The sequence below is a fragment of the Chinchilla lanigera genome, unplaced genomic scaffold (assembly GCF_000276665.1).
Source record: "Chinchilla lanigera isolate Chin_1 unplaced genomic scaffold, ChiLan1.0 scaffold00041, whole genome shotgun sequence".
Taxonomy (NCBI): domain Eukaryota; kingdom Metazoa; phylum Chordata; class Mammalia; order Rodentia; family Chinchillidae; genus Chinchilla; species Chinchilla lanigera.
In genome coordinates, this window is record NW_004955442.1 from 3,330,370 (window position 1) to 3,348,402 (window position 18,033).

The 18,033-nt window shown below is 43.8% G+C and overlaps 1 protein-coding gene across 7 annotated transcripts in view; it reads left to right on the plus strand.

Annotated features, from left to right (window-relative positions):
* Positions 1-18,033, plus strand: part of LOC102009884 (chromosome unknown open reading frame, human C16orf62) — a 123,164-nt gene that overhangs the window by 37,622 nt on the left and 67,509 nt on the right. For all 7 annotated transcript variants that reach the window (XM_005391112.2, XM_005391113.2, XM_013517710.1 and 4 more), the window contains 6 exons: positions 988-1,047; positions 7,583-7,679; positions 8,437-8,484; positions 9,944-10,037; positions 13,121-13,198; positions 13,736-13,858. In XM_005391112.2, the coding sequence (XP_005391169.1) occupies positions 988-1,047; positions 7,583-7,679; positions 8,437-8,484; positions 9,944-10,037; positions 13,121-13,198; positions 13,736-13,858 (500 nt within the window). The remainder of the gene's footprint in view (positions 1-987; positions 1,048-7,582; positions 7,680-8,436; positions 8,485-9,943; positions 10,038-13,120; positions 13,199-13,735; positions 13,859-18,033) is intronic.

Consider the following 18,033-nt stretch of genomic DNA (forward strand, 5'->3'; position numbering starts at 1 on the left):
GTCGTTGTACCCCCTGTATAGTGATGATGTTTTCCAAAATACATGCACAGAATAAATAGGTGTTCCTCCTGGCTTGGGGGTCCAGACTGCTTGCCAGTTGTAGTTTTTTGGGGATACAGCTGGCCTATCTGTTTACACACTGTCTCCAGTTGCTTTAGTTCTGCCCTGGCACAGCTCAGTAGTTGAGACAGTGGTCTGTGAGTTACAAAACCAACACTCTCCATCCATCCATCCAGCAAGCATCTCGCCCCTGCTTAATGCCAGTCCAGATTAGGTCCTGGGGATGTGGCTGCGAATGAGATGAGCACACTTGCTGTTCTAATGGGGCCTCCTTCCTCGTGGAAGCTCAAGTTCAGATGCTTCTACACACCACTGGGCCGGTTCAAATGAGGGAGCAGGCTAACAGGAGGGCAGTAGGGCGTGATGGGACTGTGGCAAACTGGGCAGTGCAGATGCCATTGCAAGGGGCAGCTCCTGATCCATGTACCTGAGTGTTGTCCTGTAGGGATGTTGGCACATTTTTGCACATCATATGTGAATAAGCAGATTTTTCACGTAAATTCTCCCACCTTCCCTGTTGGTAATAAATTCATAAATTTTTAAAGCACCAGTGGGCACTCAGGTTGTGGGTCAAATACACCTGGTATCAGGCTGGACTCAGCCCATTTGTAGCTTCTGATTGAAAATTGAATGTAGCATAGAATCTAGAATATTTTCTGTTGAGTGCATGGAGAGAGCTGAGGGTCCGTTAGCTCTGGGTTTTGGTTAAGAATGGTCACCTTTCTTGTCTCAGAAAGAGAAAGTCCCCTCTCATTAAAACAAAAAACTGAAAGGAACATGGTTTAAAGTTTGTCCCACTAGATGGCAGTGTTATCATAAGTTAAAATGTGCCTGGGATAAGACATGTCTGTGTCCCTAATTGACAAACATTTATTTAGTTTTTGCTTCTGATGTGTGATGCTAATGCCATATGTCCTTTTCCCCCAGGAAAGCTGGTGTATGAGCGCATCTTTTCCATGTGTGTGGATAACCGCAGCATCTTACCAGGTAACACTGAAGGTTTCAGCCGGTCTAGGAGGGATTCTTTTTTTCCTAATAGTTCTGGGGACTGAACACAGGGCCTTTTGCACTAAGCTACATACCCAGCCTTTTAAATTTTTTTAAATTTTGAGACAGGCAGGGCCTTGCTAAGTTGCCCAAGTGGAGCTCAAACTTGTGATCCTCTTGCCTCAGCCTACCAGAATATTGGGATCACAGGCATGTACCACCACACTCAGCTTCTGAGTGTCATTCAGCCCTGAAGTCACTATTGGAAGGTTTTATCAAGTCGGGTTTTACTGAGAATTGATAAAACTTTCAATTTTTGTATGTTACAAGGGAACGTTGGAAGACCTCTGATCATCTCAATCATCCAGAAACTTAGAAGGTTTTCAAATGAGCTAGTCTAGGAATTTAAGCCAATATTGGAATGTGCAGAAATGGAAAGGTATAAAATTAAACTCTGCTGAACTTTCACAGGAGCTAACTTTCCTCTGCTGTTTGACACTTTAATATTTCCCCAAATATCCTCCTTTTCTTAAGCAAATTGCTTTTAAAAAAAGTTCATGCATATGAAAGAACAATGTCAAATAAATCAATAGTAACAGATGCTTTGAATCTACAGTCTATACCTGAGTAATGTTTGCGTTAAATTTATTGCCAACCAATTTTAAGTCCTCAAGAGGTTATAATGGGATGAGTGGATGATGAATTTCTTGTGTCATGTGAATGATAATGATGGTGTATCTGGTGATGCATAACTCAGCTACGGCTCCCTTTCTCTTTCTCCTTCTTTTAACTCGCAAGCAATGCTGCACGAAAGCAGCCTCATTTGTACAGGTTGGAGCAGCCAGTGAGCACTGTCTCACCCCTCCTCCTCTGCTCCTGACAGCAGTGCTTCCCAGGGGACAGAGAGACAAGGGTGGTGACAGTGACCCAATATTTGGCCTATATCTCCTTCCTTCTTCCTTTCCCCACTCTCCCTTTCTGTCCTCCCTTTCCTATCACCCCCGCCCTTTCCTGTCTACCGTGTATCCATTCACACATCCATCCATCTTTTAAAAACTATTTAATAATGTGCATTTCTCAGAAAGACAGAACTCCATGTACTTTGTATCTAAGCATGCTCTTAGGAACCATCTAGTGTCAGAAGCAAAAACCCAGTTCCAAAGAGTCAAGGACTTGCTTTTCCGTGTGACAGCCACTGGCCGCATGAGATTCTTAAGCATTTGGGATGTAGCTGTCCAGCTGGGTTTGTGTGTGTGTGTGTGTGTGTGTGTGTGTGTGTGTGTGTGTGTGCTTAAAAAAAAGGACACTAGATTTCAAAGACTTAGTAGCTCACTAATAATCTGTTTATATTGATTACATGTTGAAATGATATGCTGGATGACTTGGGTCAAAGTACATTATTAAAATTAATTTTGGCTGGGTGTGTTGTCACACACCTAAAATCCCCGTACTCTGGATGCTGAGAAAGGAGAATCACCACGAGTTCGAGGCCAGCCTGAACTACATAGTGAGCTCAAGGATAGCCTGGTGAGACCCTATTTCAAAACACAATAAGAAAATAAAAAATATTAACTTAACTAGTGTTGTAGAACCTCAGTGTTCCAGGCACATCAAAATTAGGAGGTAGGGAGCCTGGAAAGGTAGGCCTCAACCCAAGTAGGAAGGTTCTCTCTGTCGGCTAAATGATTTGGGAAATCTAATCCATTTATAGAACTTATACTTGTCTTCTATGTTATACCAACAGTAGCAAACTTCAGCCAGAGGTGGAATTAATCCCAGATGCCTGTGTTTTCGCAGCAATAGTAATTTATTAATTTTTTGGTACTGGAGATTGAACCCAGGGCTCCAGTCTTACTAGACAGTCTCTGCCACTGAAGCAGCAATTTTAAAACCTGTTTTAGTACAGGGTCTGCTTTCTAGCAGTAGTATTGCACACTCAACTGTTTATATGACTTGCCTGAAGTAATTTTCCTTCCTCCTAATTTTCATTGACTAACCAATGTTAAAATGTTGGGCCAAATAAGGAAAGGTTACTTACAGCAGACTCCCTACCCAAACTCTGGAAGCTCAGAATTAAAGGCTGTTTTCATATTCACTTCTACTCTTTGTCTAAATATACTAATTAGCACCTTTATTACTAAAATTCTTTTCTCTCCAAATGTCTATTTTTATTTTTCACCTGGAGCCATGCAAACCAGGCTGGCTTGTCCCCTCCCCTCCCCTCCCCTCCTCTCCCCTCTCCTCCCCACTTCACTTCTTTCTTTGTCTCTCTCTCTCTCAGAAAAACTCTCTCTGTCTCTCTGTCTCTCTCTGTCTCTCTCTCTCTGTCTCTCTCTCTCAGAAAAACTTGCTATGTAGCTTAGGCTGGCCTTGAACTCATTATGTAGTATAAGCTGACCTCAAACTCCTGGCAACCCTTCTGCCTCAGCTTCCTGAGTGCTGGAATTACAGGAGTGCACCATCGTGCCCACCAGGTTTTTGTTTTCTTGCAAATGACTTCTTTGTGACTTTTTTCTTTCATTTAAAATCTTTATCTGCCTGATTTTCTCTAGCCCCAAGAACCTGAAAGGGAAAGGGACATACTCTGCTTATAAAGGCCAGGCAATCTGGGGGCATGGCTCTTAAACCAAAATTATGAAGAAAGCTTTCTGATCTGCTCTGCAGAATTCTGCCTAAAGACATTATGTAGAAAGAGAACTCTAGTGGCATTTGTACTCATTCTTTCCATTTGAATCAAGTCCTAACTGGTGAATTTAATACTTGAGCTCTTTGCCTACAGGAGTTTTAACTACAGTTTAGCTCTTAGGAATTTAGGAAGTGATCAGTGTCTTTCGGGTTCATGAAGAGGACACACTAGTAGCTGTGGTCTCCTCCCACCGAAATGATCCTTCATCCAGCATGTGTGACAAGCCCACATACTCGGAGCGACCAAATCTTTTGCTTCCAACTTGGGAGACAGGATTTGGGCTTGCGGTGCTCATTCCCATCATCCCAGCCATCCCACTTTCAGGTTTCCACAGCCGATGTGGGCATGTGAGGATGAGCAAGGGTCTTCACTGACCTGGCTTTTGGGCACATGCTAAGAGGCAGTCACATCACTGTAAGCTCTGTTCTGCAAAGAGCGCAGGCCCTTGGCAGGAAAGCTTGGTCACTTCCCTCTTCCTAAAACATCCACAGAAGTTCAGGGCTAATAAAAAACACTATAGGAGAAAAATTAGGGGCTGGAATATAGCTCAGTGGCACAAGTGCCTGCCTGGCAGGCACAATGTCCTGAGTTCAATTCCTGGTACCGAAAAAAAAAAGGAGAGAAAAATTAATTGGAACTAGGAGGAAAACCTCTACCCTTTGTTACATTGATGTCTCTTCGGAATCAGCTTCCAAATTCTGAGCACGTTTTCCATGTAACAGCCCAGGTTCTAAGCCACAAACCATATAGCATACCATGCCCTTCTATGCTTAAAGCCCTTCAGAGAGTTTCTTTTGCACTTAGGACAAAATTCAGTCTTCACCAAGACTGCAGTCCTGTGGAACTAACTGCCTTTGTGGTGCCTGCTCCTCCCCTTGCTGCTCATCTCCTAGGCTTGCTTTGTGTTCTTTGGTAATGCTGATGTCATACACACTACCTCAGGCACTTTGCACCTGCTGTTTCCTTTCCTTGGAATACATCCCCTCATTTAAGCACAGCTGGCTTCCTTTGGTAATTCAGGGCTTAGCTCAAATGCCATCTCTACAGGGCTCTTCTCTCAATACTTTGTCAAACCTGCTGTCATTCATATCATTCTAATGTCTAGTACTTTTGTGGTACTGACTGCTACTGGCTGTTACCTTGTTGGTTTGCCTGCTTATCCTTTTTCCTGTTTATGTGTTTTCTACTACTGCAGTGCCGCTAGGTTGCTCAGACTGGGCTTGAACTTTTGATCTTCTTGCTTCAATCTCCCATAGTGCCTGGATTACAGGCATGTGCCACCACGCCTAGCTTTTAGTTAGCTGTAAAGGTGTTTGTGTTACACAAATAAGGAAGTACATTTTTCAGCTTGCTGTAAGAAAGCCTGTATAACCCAGTGCTTCTTCTAAGTTACCTCTAGAGCCGGAAGAAAAGCCCAAAGAGCTTATGTTGCTATGTACTGGTTGTCCTTTGGCCTGTAGTCCGTGTGCCTATACAGGTTGTCCTGCCTTTAGAAAGAATTCCAGCCTCTTTAGGCAACCGAAATCACTGATTTTTCTACCCTTTGCCAAGCCGTAGGTCCTTCAACTGGGAAATGAGATTTTATAGGTAACCTCAGAAAAATCAAAACAAACTTCAGAGACCTGTTTTTGCTTTTGGATTATAAACTGCATGATTCCTTCATATGAAGGGAAATTAACCCCACCCTCCCTCTTCCAAAAGACAGGATTGACAGATGAATTAAAGAATAACCTTCTTCTTTTCCTATGGGGAGTCTGTTGAAACTTGGGGGAAAAAAGTTACTCTGAAGTATGCATGGGTCCCAGCCGAGAAGTAAAAATGGTCCTTTCCCATCTTTTTGAAGATGCCAAGCCAGGAGCTGCAGGTTAGTTCAGTGGTAAAGTGTTTAGCTGGCATACGGAAGGCCCTGGTTTTGAGAACCAGCACTGGGTGGTGGTGGGGAGGAAACAAAATGGTAAACCACTACTTTTCAAATGATCAAAGCATGCCAGACATCCAAAAATAGATACTTGAGATTGTAATTTCATGGCATCAGCAGTTGTGATTAGTGATTGTTCTTTGTTTTTTTTTTTTTTTTTTTTTTTTTTTTTTTTTTTTTTGTCTTTTTTGAGACAGGGTCTCACTATGCAGTTCAGGCTGGCCTTGAGCTCACGTTGGAGCCCCAGCTGGTCTCGAACTTGCAATGATTCTCCTGCCTCAGCCTCCTGAGTGTTAGGATTACAGGTGTGCGCCACCATGCCCGCCTAGTGACTGTTCTCTGCTGGAGAAGTATCTCATGGTTTATTTTTTTAGCTGATTCCATAGGAATTTTGACTACTTTAATCATATACCATCAGTAGCAAAATCAGGGGCGAAAAATGATTCTCTACAAAACTAGATGAGAGCCAGCAAGCTAAGAGTCCTTTGCTAGTCCCAAAGTAATTAACTTTTCCCTGAATTAATTAATTAATTAATTAAGATAGGGTCCTGCTATGTAGTTCAGACTGGCCTGGAACTCGCTATGTAGCCCAAGCTAGTCTTGAATCGTGTCACTCTTCCTGCTGGGAATACAGGCATGTGCCACCATGCCCAGCCCTTAATTGAGTCTTAAAATTATAAACAGTCAGAGCTGGGCTGGATTCAAGATCTTTCTATGTGAAATCATGTAGAAGTTTCCATGTGAGGGATCAACAGGGACCTTCTTGCTGTTGATAAATTGTTTTAGTTTATTGATTTGTTTTTTTTTTTGGTTGTTCTCTTTGGTTGTTTTTCTTCATACTTCCATTCCCTAATAAGATGTATGTCAAGTCTAAAACTGAGAAGTAAGTTTCTGTGGTTTAAAAAAAAAAAGGGACATGCATCAAGATTAGTCTTGGCTGCCAGTGCTAGAAACTCAAAATAACAATAAAGGGAGTCGTGGCTGGTAGGGCAGTGGGCCCAAGGTGCCAGGGATGCTGATTACTTCTGTCTTATTGCTCTCACATATCAGTGTAGCTACAGAGGTTCCAGCTATCATATCTGCATTCCAGTCAGCAAGCAACTTGCAACAGAAGGGCAAGCCCCTTCCCGTTCAAAGATACTTGCCAAAAATTGCATTTTTGTTTATATTCTGGGACCAGAACTTGGTCCCAGCTGTAGGGATGGCCATATGCCCAGCAGAAAAAGGAGAGTTCCATTGCCAAAGAGGAAAAGAACAAACAGTGGAATATACTAGTAGTTTCAGCACAAGGTGACTCAAGTCTTGGAGCTGACACAGAGCCAGCAACAGCTCCGGCTGGTTTCTTACCTGGGGCCTTGACTTACCTTTAGGTCTGGCCCAGGTGATGCTTAGGGCAGAAGTTTAGATCACATATAATTTTACACTTGCAGGTGGCTGAAGCATTTGTAAATCTCAGTAGTATTGTTGCAGTTACTGCTGGCTATACCAAGAATCGCCGGATTAAAATACATGCAGTGACTGAGACTTGGCTGGGAGCCAGGCTGCCTGCTAATTCTAGCTGGGACAGTTGCTTACTGTGTCCTGGACAAGTTACTGCATTTCATGTACTGCCTCTGTGAAAGAAGATCAGGAAAGTACGGACCACGGTGGGCTATTGTGGGGGTGAGCTGATCTACTAATGTCAGTAGAGCATTCTGTATGAAGCCAGGCACTTTGAAAGCTGTGTGTGTGTGTGTGTGTGTGTGTGTGTGTGTGTGTAGTATTGCTGTCATCAAGCATTTTCTAATGATGACGTTTGGGCGGAAAGGCACTGAGGGACTGTACCTCCCGATCTTCTGCTCCATGGTAATATTTTCCAAACCCAAGCCTTGCGGCAGCTACCACAAACATCAAGATTCAGGATGCCTAACAGGGTTTGTTTTATATTTCAGATCACTTTTCTCCAGAGAACGTAAACGACACGGCCAAGGAAACATGCCTGAATTGGTTTTTCAAGATTGCTTCCATCAGGGAACTCATTCCGAGATTGTATCCTTTTTTTGTCTGGTGATGTTAAACAGGCAGCCAGGGCAGCTTTGTTAACAGGAGACATGTGATGGGTTACCTGATGTTGCTGTTGAAAGTTTGGTCCCGTAAGCCCTTGCTGAGACTCCTGCTGTCTCAGGTTTTGGTTTTTGCTTCGAATGTGATGTGGTGCTTTAGGCTTTTGTTTCCTTGAGGCATAGTCCCACATTAACTCTCTCGGTTATGATGCTTCATCTTTGTGCTTTTTTGTTGGCTCAAAAACTTGATTGGCTTTTTTTTGGTACCGAGAATCATACTCAGGATCTTGCACTTGCCGGGCAGGTGCTTGTGCCACTGAGCTATATCCCTGGCCGTTGAGCTATATCCCTGGCCCTAAAAACTTGAAATAAAAACCAGCTCAGTCTTTCCTGCACAAGTGCCAGTATTGAGGAACAGAGAATTTGACTTACCCATAGATTGTCCCTTAGTTACCTAAAGTTTCATACTTTTCCTGTGAAGCTTTGATGAAAAATATTCAAAACCCACTTTATATCTCAGCATACAACCATGAATCAGCACATAACATTTTCCAGAATTTATTTTAAATAAGTATGGAATCTTGAGGGCCATATATAGAAACAGCGAACCACTAGCTAACTTAATTCTCCGGGCTTCTGTGATCCTCTCTCCTAAGACTTACTTAGTTTTCTTCTGGAACTTTCTTTGTGCACAGGGAACAAGCTGTCTGGAAAGTGTCTTCCTTAATGAAATGTTTTTATAGCTATGTGGAAGCATCCATCCTGAAGTGTAATAAATTCCTCTCTAAAACGTAAGGCTCTTGAGTGTCTACACCATAACATTCACACACATATACAGACACGCTCATGGCAATGTGGTAGTAGCTAGATCTGATGGTAACCACCTAATCAGAATTTAGTACAAGTGAAAACATAATGAAATAAAGACCCAATTTTAACATCTATATGATGAATGTAGAAGAAAACCCAAGCTAGGGCAGTCTGCTTAAGTAGCTTATGGAGACCAGCTTGACCTCATTTGAGTCCTGGCCATGCAGTGACTGACTATATGGTTCGAGAAAATGGTTTAGAGCCTCTGAGCCTCAGTTTCCTGTCTTGTGTGTGTGGCCCTAGGAAGGGATCTGTACAAGCCCTTTAAACTGCATGCTGTCCTGAGAAACAGGCACACAGTGGGACCATGGTCCTGTGGGCTGCTGCTGTTGAAGAAGGAGAGGAGAAAAAGGTGATGATGATGATGATGTCTTTGTCCTTGGGGGCTCAGGCCACTTGCTGCACTGGTTCATCACAGATGTGGTTTTGGGGACAGAGCCTAGGGAAGGAAGCCAGGTATATGTTTCACAGAGCCAGTGACATGCCAGTCACTTCCTAAAGCCAGGGATTGACACCTGGAGGCTTCACTCATTGCTATTTTGATTGGAATTAGAATTTCTCCTACATATCTTTGATTTGGATGTAGGGATGTCTGAGATAGTTGGGGAAATAAGGTGGGTGCTGAAGAGACTGTTATTTCACCTCACTGTCTGGGCAGAAGGAATGCCACAATTCACCTGGATGGGGAGCAGGGGCAGAGGGTGTCTGATGACGTAAGGCTGTGGGAAGAGATGAGCACAGGACATTGATTGAATCAGTGCCAAAGGAATAGAGACAGGTACAGAGAGAAGATCAGGGGTGACCAGGGGGTAGAAAATTGTTGAGGGACAGAACTGGGTTTTTTTTTTTAATACTGAGAATCTCACTCACTACCTTGTTGCTTGCAAGGCAGGCACTGTGCCACTGAGCTATATCCCTGGCCCAAAACTGCTAAAATTAGTAAAATAGATGTGACTTCAAGCAAGAAAAGATGGTGAAGGTTGCCCTCGGGCACTGAGCAGAGAATACTACTGAAAGGAATCATTCAATAAATCATACCAGGAGAGAAAGACTTAGAAAACGCTAACATTTTGACCTTGATTTTTTCCCGAAACTTGTAGGGTTTTTTTTCTGTCCAAAATACAGAAGTTTGCTGGGCGTGGTAGAACATGCCTATAATACAAACACTTGGGAGGCCAATGCAGGAGGATCACCACACATTCGAGGCCAGTCTGGGCTACATAGTGAGTTCAAGGCCATCCTGAACTACATAGTGAGACCCTGTCTGAACCCCAATCCCTTAAAAAGGCCCACCAAAATATAGGAAGTTTAGGTTCGTCTTTATTTTAAACTAAGAAAATAGCATTGGGTGTGATGCTGCCTGCTTTCTGTCTCCTACAGGGGGATTTCGGAATGCCTGCCCCGATTGACCTGCATGATCAGAGGCATCGGGGACCCGCTGGTGTCGGTGTATGCCCGGGCGTACCTGTGCCGGGTAGGCTGCGTGCTCATCTGTGGCTGCTCCTGTCATCCAGACCTTCCTTGGGTTTCCCTTTCCCCACCGCCTCAGAAAGGCAGTGAGAGGAGGACTTTACTAGTGGCCAGTTTTAGGACACATCCTTTCCACAGAAAGCAGTTACAGAATTTCTCTGAGAACTTAGTTTGAAAGTAGACCAGCTTACCACGAGTCATTCTCATTCGGGGATGTTTAAGATCATCTTCTAACGAATGAGTTGGTTTTCAGAATTATTTCTCAGTTCTTGCTGAAAGGAAGCTCTCAGACCTTTTAGACCACAGGTTGCTTTTCATTGACCTGAGACGGTGCTGCCCCTTGATCTTGAACTTGATAGTTTTTGTTTTGTTTTCTCTTGTTAAAAGAGCTGGCTCAGAGCATGAGTCAGTGTGGCTACTGGCAGGGAGCAGTGTCCCCTGGGACAGTGGTCTCAGGGTAAGGAGGACCAGTTGGAAATTGTGGCTTTTCTCTCCTGGAAACCACTGTGAAGCTGTGGTGTAAAACTACTCAGTTTCTTCTTTGTGAGAAATACAACCATGAAGAAGATGGGGCCATTTTTCTTCAGCCACAGAGGGGCTTTGCCTCTCGGGGCTCTCTGGAGAGAGGGTCTTCCCTGCTTGCTCTGTCTGTAAGAGGTTGTTAGCAAGGGGTTAGGGTCCCCAGTAATCTCTAGACATTGTTGAGGACAGAGCCCCTGTGAGCACCCGAAGCCTTTGATGTGCTTCTCCCTGATATCCAGCAAATGATGAAAACCTTGTGGCCTCAAGTGTCACAGAGACCTCACTCACTGCCCTCAGAGTGAGTAGCAGGCATCCATTCTGGAGGACATTTTATAAGCCTGCTTCTTGATAATGAAAGAGCACCCAACTCCCTCTCTGTGACAGACGGCCAAGTGTGTAAATTTGGGGTGGGTTTTGTATTCAGGAGCATCAGGTATGTTTCCTACAGCTTATTAGGTGCCTTTGGCAGATGTCAGGACAAAGTAGACCCATCCCAGGGAGAGTAGTGATGAGCGCAGTGCATTTCATGGCATCAGGTCCCACCATTGAGTAGTTACTTAGAGTGCCTTGATTAACTCTTGCATGAGAAGATTAAGAGTCTGTTTATCACAAGGGTCTCTTTCAATATCAGTGGCAGACACCTAGTTCATGTTACTTAAAGTACGAGGGATTTGGTAACTGTGTCCGGAGATTGCAGAGTAGTAGAGAGCATGGCTCAGTGAAGGGCCTCAAAAGGCATTGTTGGAATTGGCTTTCTTCTGGGTTGACTTCATTCTTTGGCTTGCTCTTTATATATCAAAACCTATGGCAGCTGTAAGCTTCCATCCTGTACTTTTAGAAAGGGTGCCTTTTCCTTGTAGATCCAGCCAGTCACAGGGCTGATTCTCAGTGGACCACTTATGGCGCTTGCTCATCACTAGACCACTCATAGTGGCCACAGCATGGGATCAGCTGAATGACAGAGCCCGGATCGTGTGCCCATTTCTGGGACTCAGGGTGGGTAGGTCCAGCTCCAACACAGACCTCATTGTCCAAGAGAAAGGTTTGAGTCCCCAGGGATGTTCCAATTTGGTGGTAGGAAGTGAATGTCAGGCAGGCTGAAACGGCAGATGGAAGTCGGGAGCAGCTGCCCTTGCTACTCTAGAAAGAAGTCTTTTAGACCCAAGTGGATTTCCAAGCTGCTTATTTGGCCTTATGAGAAGAGATAAACAAGAAACAAAAGCAGTGAGTAGGTGGGGTGCGGGGGAGCTTCAGCTGTTTATTAAGGGAAAGGATGATTAATTCTTCTTCTTAGCCATGGTCCTTTCAGCTCATCACCACTGCTCATCCACTGGGCGGCCTCTGCTGTCACCTACCAGATAATTACTGCCTTTTCTACAATATGATTAAGTGGAAGAAAAGACAATAGAGTCAGAATATAGTAAAGTTGGATCTGACATTTGTTGGTATTTTTTTTATTTGTTGGTATTTTTTAAAATCTGTGCACTGTGCTTAGAAATAGCCCTTCTTGCCTCCAACAGCCATAAACCTGTTCTTGAAATTTAACCTTCTGGTGGTTTTCGTATCATTCCTCCCGGAGGAATGGTGCCCAGCCATCTAGAAGGCATCACTTGCTAACTCTCGTGACCTCTGGGGAGGGAGAGGTGAGTGGGGGCAATCTATCCCTCTTGGAAAAAATTGGTTCCCAGAGAGCAGCTTCCCTCAGGATGTTTTTTTGTGGTTAAGCAGCAGTTTGTGCCCTGTCTGAGGAGCTCAGTTTCACTCCACCCTAATGCTCTGGCTGCCGTCTTTCTGGAGGACTGAGAGATTTCTTTAGTTAGAAATACTACGATAGGTTTTTAAAATACTGAATTCAGGCACTAATAGACTATACAACATTGTTAATGCTTTATGCTTGACTTATATGAAATTCCTTTAAATATATTAAAATGTATATCTCTTTCCATGATTACATAGCAAATGCTGTATGTGGCAGCACAACATCTGAAATCCAAGCCAATCCTCTTATATCTTTTGGTGGTGGGAGGAGTTGTTGGGGACTGGACCCAGGGCCTCATGCACGCTAAGCTCTGCCTCTGTGTACTGTACCACTCAGCTGCACGCCGGTCCCTGTCATAACCTTTTTGCTTCATCTAATAAGTACAATCACATGCATGTTGATTGTTTTATTTTCTCAAGAGGAAGAGACTATTTTATGCATAGTCTTGAGCCTACATTCCTCGTTGGTACGGCATTGATTTGTTCTCTTGGTCATCTGTTCAGAAATACATTCATTACCTTTGGGAAATTACAAAGATAATTACTCCAAATGTTGCCCTTTTTCATTAAAAATAGCTTCTGTGGTTTTTTTTTTTTTTTTTTTGTAAGCATAATACATATTTATTGAATAGGAAAACAGATAAGCAGAAAGAATAAAAATTAACATTCTGGATTTTTCTTGCGTGTCTATATTTTTATATATATTTCTCTGTATATTTTGAAATTTACACAAATGCATCAGTATGTACATCTTATTTACAACCTGTTCCTCCATTGTCAAAGTAATCTCATTTTGTTTGACTGCAGGTAGGAATGGAAGTGGCTCCACAGCTCAAAGAAAGCCTGAATAAAAATTTCTTTGATTTCCTCCTTACATTTAAACAGGTATGAGAACACCAAACACCATCAGAACAGCTCATGGAAATAACAGCTGTGTGATAGCAAATTCACAAAACCTAATAGGTTTTCTGAGTTGAGAATGCCTTAAAGTCCTTTCAGTGTGCAAACCCTAGAAAATGACACTAGTGTCTCTTATGGGCAATTAAAATGTGTTGATTATACTGAACAAACAAAATTAATATACATGTGTGAACAGGAAGTGTCTCTACTTGATCAGCCTTTCTTCTTGGTATCTGTTGATTCCATTTTTGTCAGGTTGGTTCTTTCCCCAGAGCATGTTCCCAGAACAGCTCAACTTGGTGACTTGGGAAACTTTTGGTGGGGATTATCATTATCATCATCATCGTCATCATTATCATTATTTTATAGTTTCCAAAAAAAGAAAAACAGACAACTGAGAAGCTAGGCTATATTTCTTGGGGTCATTCATGAGCTTCCAGGACTGTCTGGTCTGGGAGTTGTGTGGTCATTGCTTGATGTGCAGTTCCCTTCCTTTTTCTAAGTGTCTTCTGGTCTCCACAGATTCATGGGGATACAGTGCAGAACCAGCTGGTGGTCCAGGGAGTGGAGCTCCCGTCCTATCTGCCCCTGTACTCACCCGCCATGGACTGGATCTTCCAGTGCATCTCCTACCACGCCCCTGAGGTAACTGTCTGGAGGGATGCTGGAGCCCCCTGTCGTCTATGGCATGACAGCTCTGTATGATGTGCCTGTGATGTGAACACAGGGCCTTTCCCAGCAGCTACAATGCCAGCCTGCTTTTGCAGAGTGCTCAGCTCGGTGGCTGGTTCTGTGCTAAGCCCTCTTCCTAGACTGTCTCAGGTAATGACTCTGGGAAGGGGAGGCAGTCTTTCACAGGCCACATTCCTACATCAGGTCATATAGCTAGGAAGTAGTAACTGGACACAAACCCACTGAATCTGACTCCAGGACCAGTGAGCTTTATTCCCTCTATACTTACCTGCCTGTGACCCCTTTCTGTTTGTTATAATCCAGTAAAGTCAATCAAGTGTGTAGTAATGCCCCCATTTTATGAAAGGAAAGTAAAACTGCTTAATTGCTTTTATAAGATTCCCTCCTTCCCTCTCTCCTTTTCTTTCTTGCTTATTGTTATATTGTCAGAAATTAAAGTGACATCGTAATCACAGCAGAAAGTTCCTTCTTTTCTTCTCTATGTTTGAGAGGCAGTTTCAGTAGGATGCCAGTCCAGGTTATCATCATACTAATGATGGATGAAGTTTTCCTTTTCCCTTTGGTGATCGAAAGGAAAAGAGGCTCACTACAAAATAGGAAAGCACAGGATAAAGCAAATTCACATATGCCTGTGTCCTAGTTGCTGCCAACACATGTTGAAAGCCCTTCAGGAAAAAAAGAGGGCATGGCTTTGACTAAGCAATCCTACCGCCAAGGATTTGTCCTGTAGAAACAGGTAGATGAGCGTGAAAAGTTAGCACACAGGTTTGTTGTGGAAGTGCAGCATTGGGGTAGCTCGCAGGGCACTGGCTCAGTTGTGAATGTTTTCCTTCTGCTGTGTGTGGAATGTTCTGGGGCCATTACATGATCAAACCTGCGAGTATCTGTCTGTGCTGACATGAGGGTGTTCGCACCACCTTGCTGAGTGGAATTCACTGGGCCCACACATTGCTGGGGCTATGCTGAAGATCCTAGAAAACAGGCAGCACATTTTCAAGGAATCTTTACTCTTTACACTTGCTTATATGGCCTGGGATTCGACAAGTGAGGACCTGGGTCCAGGGCCTGAATCCAGTCTCAGCTCTGTGACAGTGGTCGTGGTAAGGTGGAAGCCAGCTGATCTGCCCCAACCTTCTTTCTTCATGTGTAAAACAGGAGCAGTGTTAGTAATTCCATTTTCTAGTCTGTTAGAAAGGTCAAAGAAGACAATGCTTTAGGGTAGCGACCTGCATGTCGTACTTTCATACATGATCTCGTCTGCATGAGAGTTGGGGAGGAAATGTGACAAAGTCTCCCTGGAGGGTGAGACTTGGGCCATCTTATTTTTCTTTCCCCATCTGTTTTCTTTTCAGCAAGTATGCACTGCTTTTATTTTTATTTTTTCAACTTCTGAAGTATGAGGGGGAAAAACAGGGACATCTTGTATCTTAGATGATTTTTTTTTAACCATTAAATAAATTGATTTTAAATGAAGGCGTTGTAAAAGGAAGTAATTGCTTTGAAAATATGCTGGGGCTGGGGATTTAGCTCAGCGGCAAAAGCGCCTGCCTGGCAAGTGCAAGGTCGTGAGTTCAGTTCCTGGTACCGGAGAAAAACCAGAAAATATGCTCTGCATTCTCTATGATGTCTAGCAGAGTCTCAGCAACTGCATGCTGTCCCCAGCACTGGGGAGACGTACGTGAACTTCAGTGCTGAAATAGACCTGCTCTCACGGTTCTACTGAATGAGTGAGACCTTCATACAAGCAGGACTAACATGTTGAAAATGAGAACACTTATTTTTTTCTCCTTATTTTAATGAAAAGTAAAATCAGATTTAAAACAAAGTACATGTCATAGGTATCTTTTATTTTAAGCACTAGGAATCTCAGAGGATGGCAGAAGCTGGGAATAGAGCTTTCTCAGGGAGTACAGCTCTAGGAAGTCATCACTGCAGTAGGAGAAGTGATTAAAAAATTAGGTCACCTGGATAATAATAAACTCTAGTTCTTGGGGGCACTTAAATAAGGGACTTTCTGTATCTTATTAAAAAATGAATCATTTTCAAAATGCAAAAGAACTGATATTGGTATAGAAGGTATTGTTCAAGATACATGGGACAGTTTGATGCTAAAAGTTGGTGGACACTAGCTTGTCCAAGCCATCTGGGGAATACAGCTGTATGTGTCTTTGAGAGGCCAAGCCTCCAAATTAGGGGGCTGTAAATTTTGGCCGCAGCAGTTGGTAATATACAGGACAGGCAGGTGAAAGGGGGAAGGGAGACAAGCCTTTAGCTGTTACTGTCTAATGTACAAAAGTTCAAATAGAAATTGAAATTTGAAATTAAAAAAATCAGAGAGTGACTACTCAAAAAGACTTCTGTTGCTGTCATTGTTTGAAGACAGGAATTTTTTTCCCTCCTCCAACTGAACTAAGATTATAGGCACATTCTGCCCAGAAAAAAGCAATCATCTTATAAAACTTGTTTTTAGGCAGTGAAACAAATCCGTGGATAAGCTGTTTATCTTTGTCACCCAGCAGCTGTTTACTTGTTGGGCGTGGGGTTGGGTGGTGGAGAGAGAAGGAAAGCAACCTGAGCCTGACATGAATTGTGACCCCTGTTAGGTGTGGAATCCCAGCATCCCTGGCTGGGGCCTGCAATGCTGGTTGGAAATGTTGACTGGAAGAGGAAGGCGCATTAGCTGAGGCTGGTGGGGCAGTAGATTGGCCCGTGTGCCTTGGCCATTTGGCTCCCTGTCCTTCAGTTTTGCCAACTGTAAAATGGGGCTAATACACTGGGCGTGGTGGGGCAGGCTTGTAATCCCAGCACTCAGGAGGCAGAGACGGGAGGCTTGCTGTTATTTAAGGCCAGCCTGGGCTACATCTATAGTAAGACTCTGTCTCAACCCCTCTCCCAAAAAAGGGGGCTAATAAAGAGCCTTCCCTAAGGGCCATTATGATGGTGGGTGACCACCATTGTTATAGGCCTTCCTGATAGGCCTCAGGGAATCAGATATGGGCCTGGGCTGACTGAAGGCCAGGGGACAGGCAGGGAAAGGAACCTCTAAACACAAGGGCAGACATGATCAGAGGACCAGCATTCCCGGACAGGAGTGAGAAATGAGGCTGTGGGGAGTGGACTGCGTTGTGCTGGCCCAGGCTACAGAGTGGGCTGGGTGTAGGGAGCTCTTGAGGGTTATTGATCAGGAGAATGATTTGAAAAGGCAGCTCTTGCAGGCTCCAGCTGGCACAAGCCTATCAGAGGGCCTGGGAGAGCGAAGCCAGTTGGGAGAGGGACAAAAACAGAAAGTGGAATGGATAAGAGAATTTCATAATCAGAAAAAATGTGTTAGTGAAGGTGGCACAGGCCTGTAATCCCAGCACTCTGGGAGGCTGAGGCAAGAAGACCACAAGTTTGAGCCCAGCCTGGGCATTTTAATGATCTAGTGAGAGCCTGTCTCAACAATAAATTTTAAAAAGTGCTGGTAGCTCAGTGTGAAGGTCTTGGGTTCACTCCCCACTGCTAAAAAAAAATCTCAGGTATTAGTAAAAGTAGAGGATCCCTGGGTAGAATTTAGAAAAGGGTGAAAGAAAATAGGCATCTGTAAATGGTCAGTGTTAACATTTTTGGTATGCTTTCTTCCAGTCTAACCCCGCCCCACCATGTAATGTTGTTTGTAGATGAGAGTCTCGGTGTGGTGTTATGGGGCTTTGCCTTCCCTTAACATCGTAACCCGTACTTCCCGTGGTGCTGAGCATGCTCTGTGGCCACCAGTTGTCTCAGGGTGTGTTCGGAGGCAGCGTGCCCGTGGGATGGATGTGAAGATGGAGGAAGGAGATGCATCCGAGTCAGAGCAAAGCCCCTGAGCCCTTCACCCCTATCTTCGTTGGGGATCAATCTGTGCCAAACTCTGTGGGGGTGATTTTATCCCAGTTATCATTCTTTCCTTCATGGCGTCTCTGGGCCACCTCCTGTTACCATCCCACTTCCCGGTTGAGGCAGCTGAGGCTTAGAAACTTGATTAAGTCACACCACTGGAGAAGCCAGGCTGATGGCCAGTTTTTGGCACTAAGATCAACTCTAGGAGTTTTGTCCCCTCTAAACTCATCCTTCTAGGTGTCTCTTTTTTTTTTTTTTTTTTTTTTTTT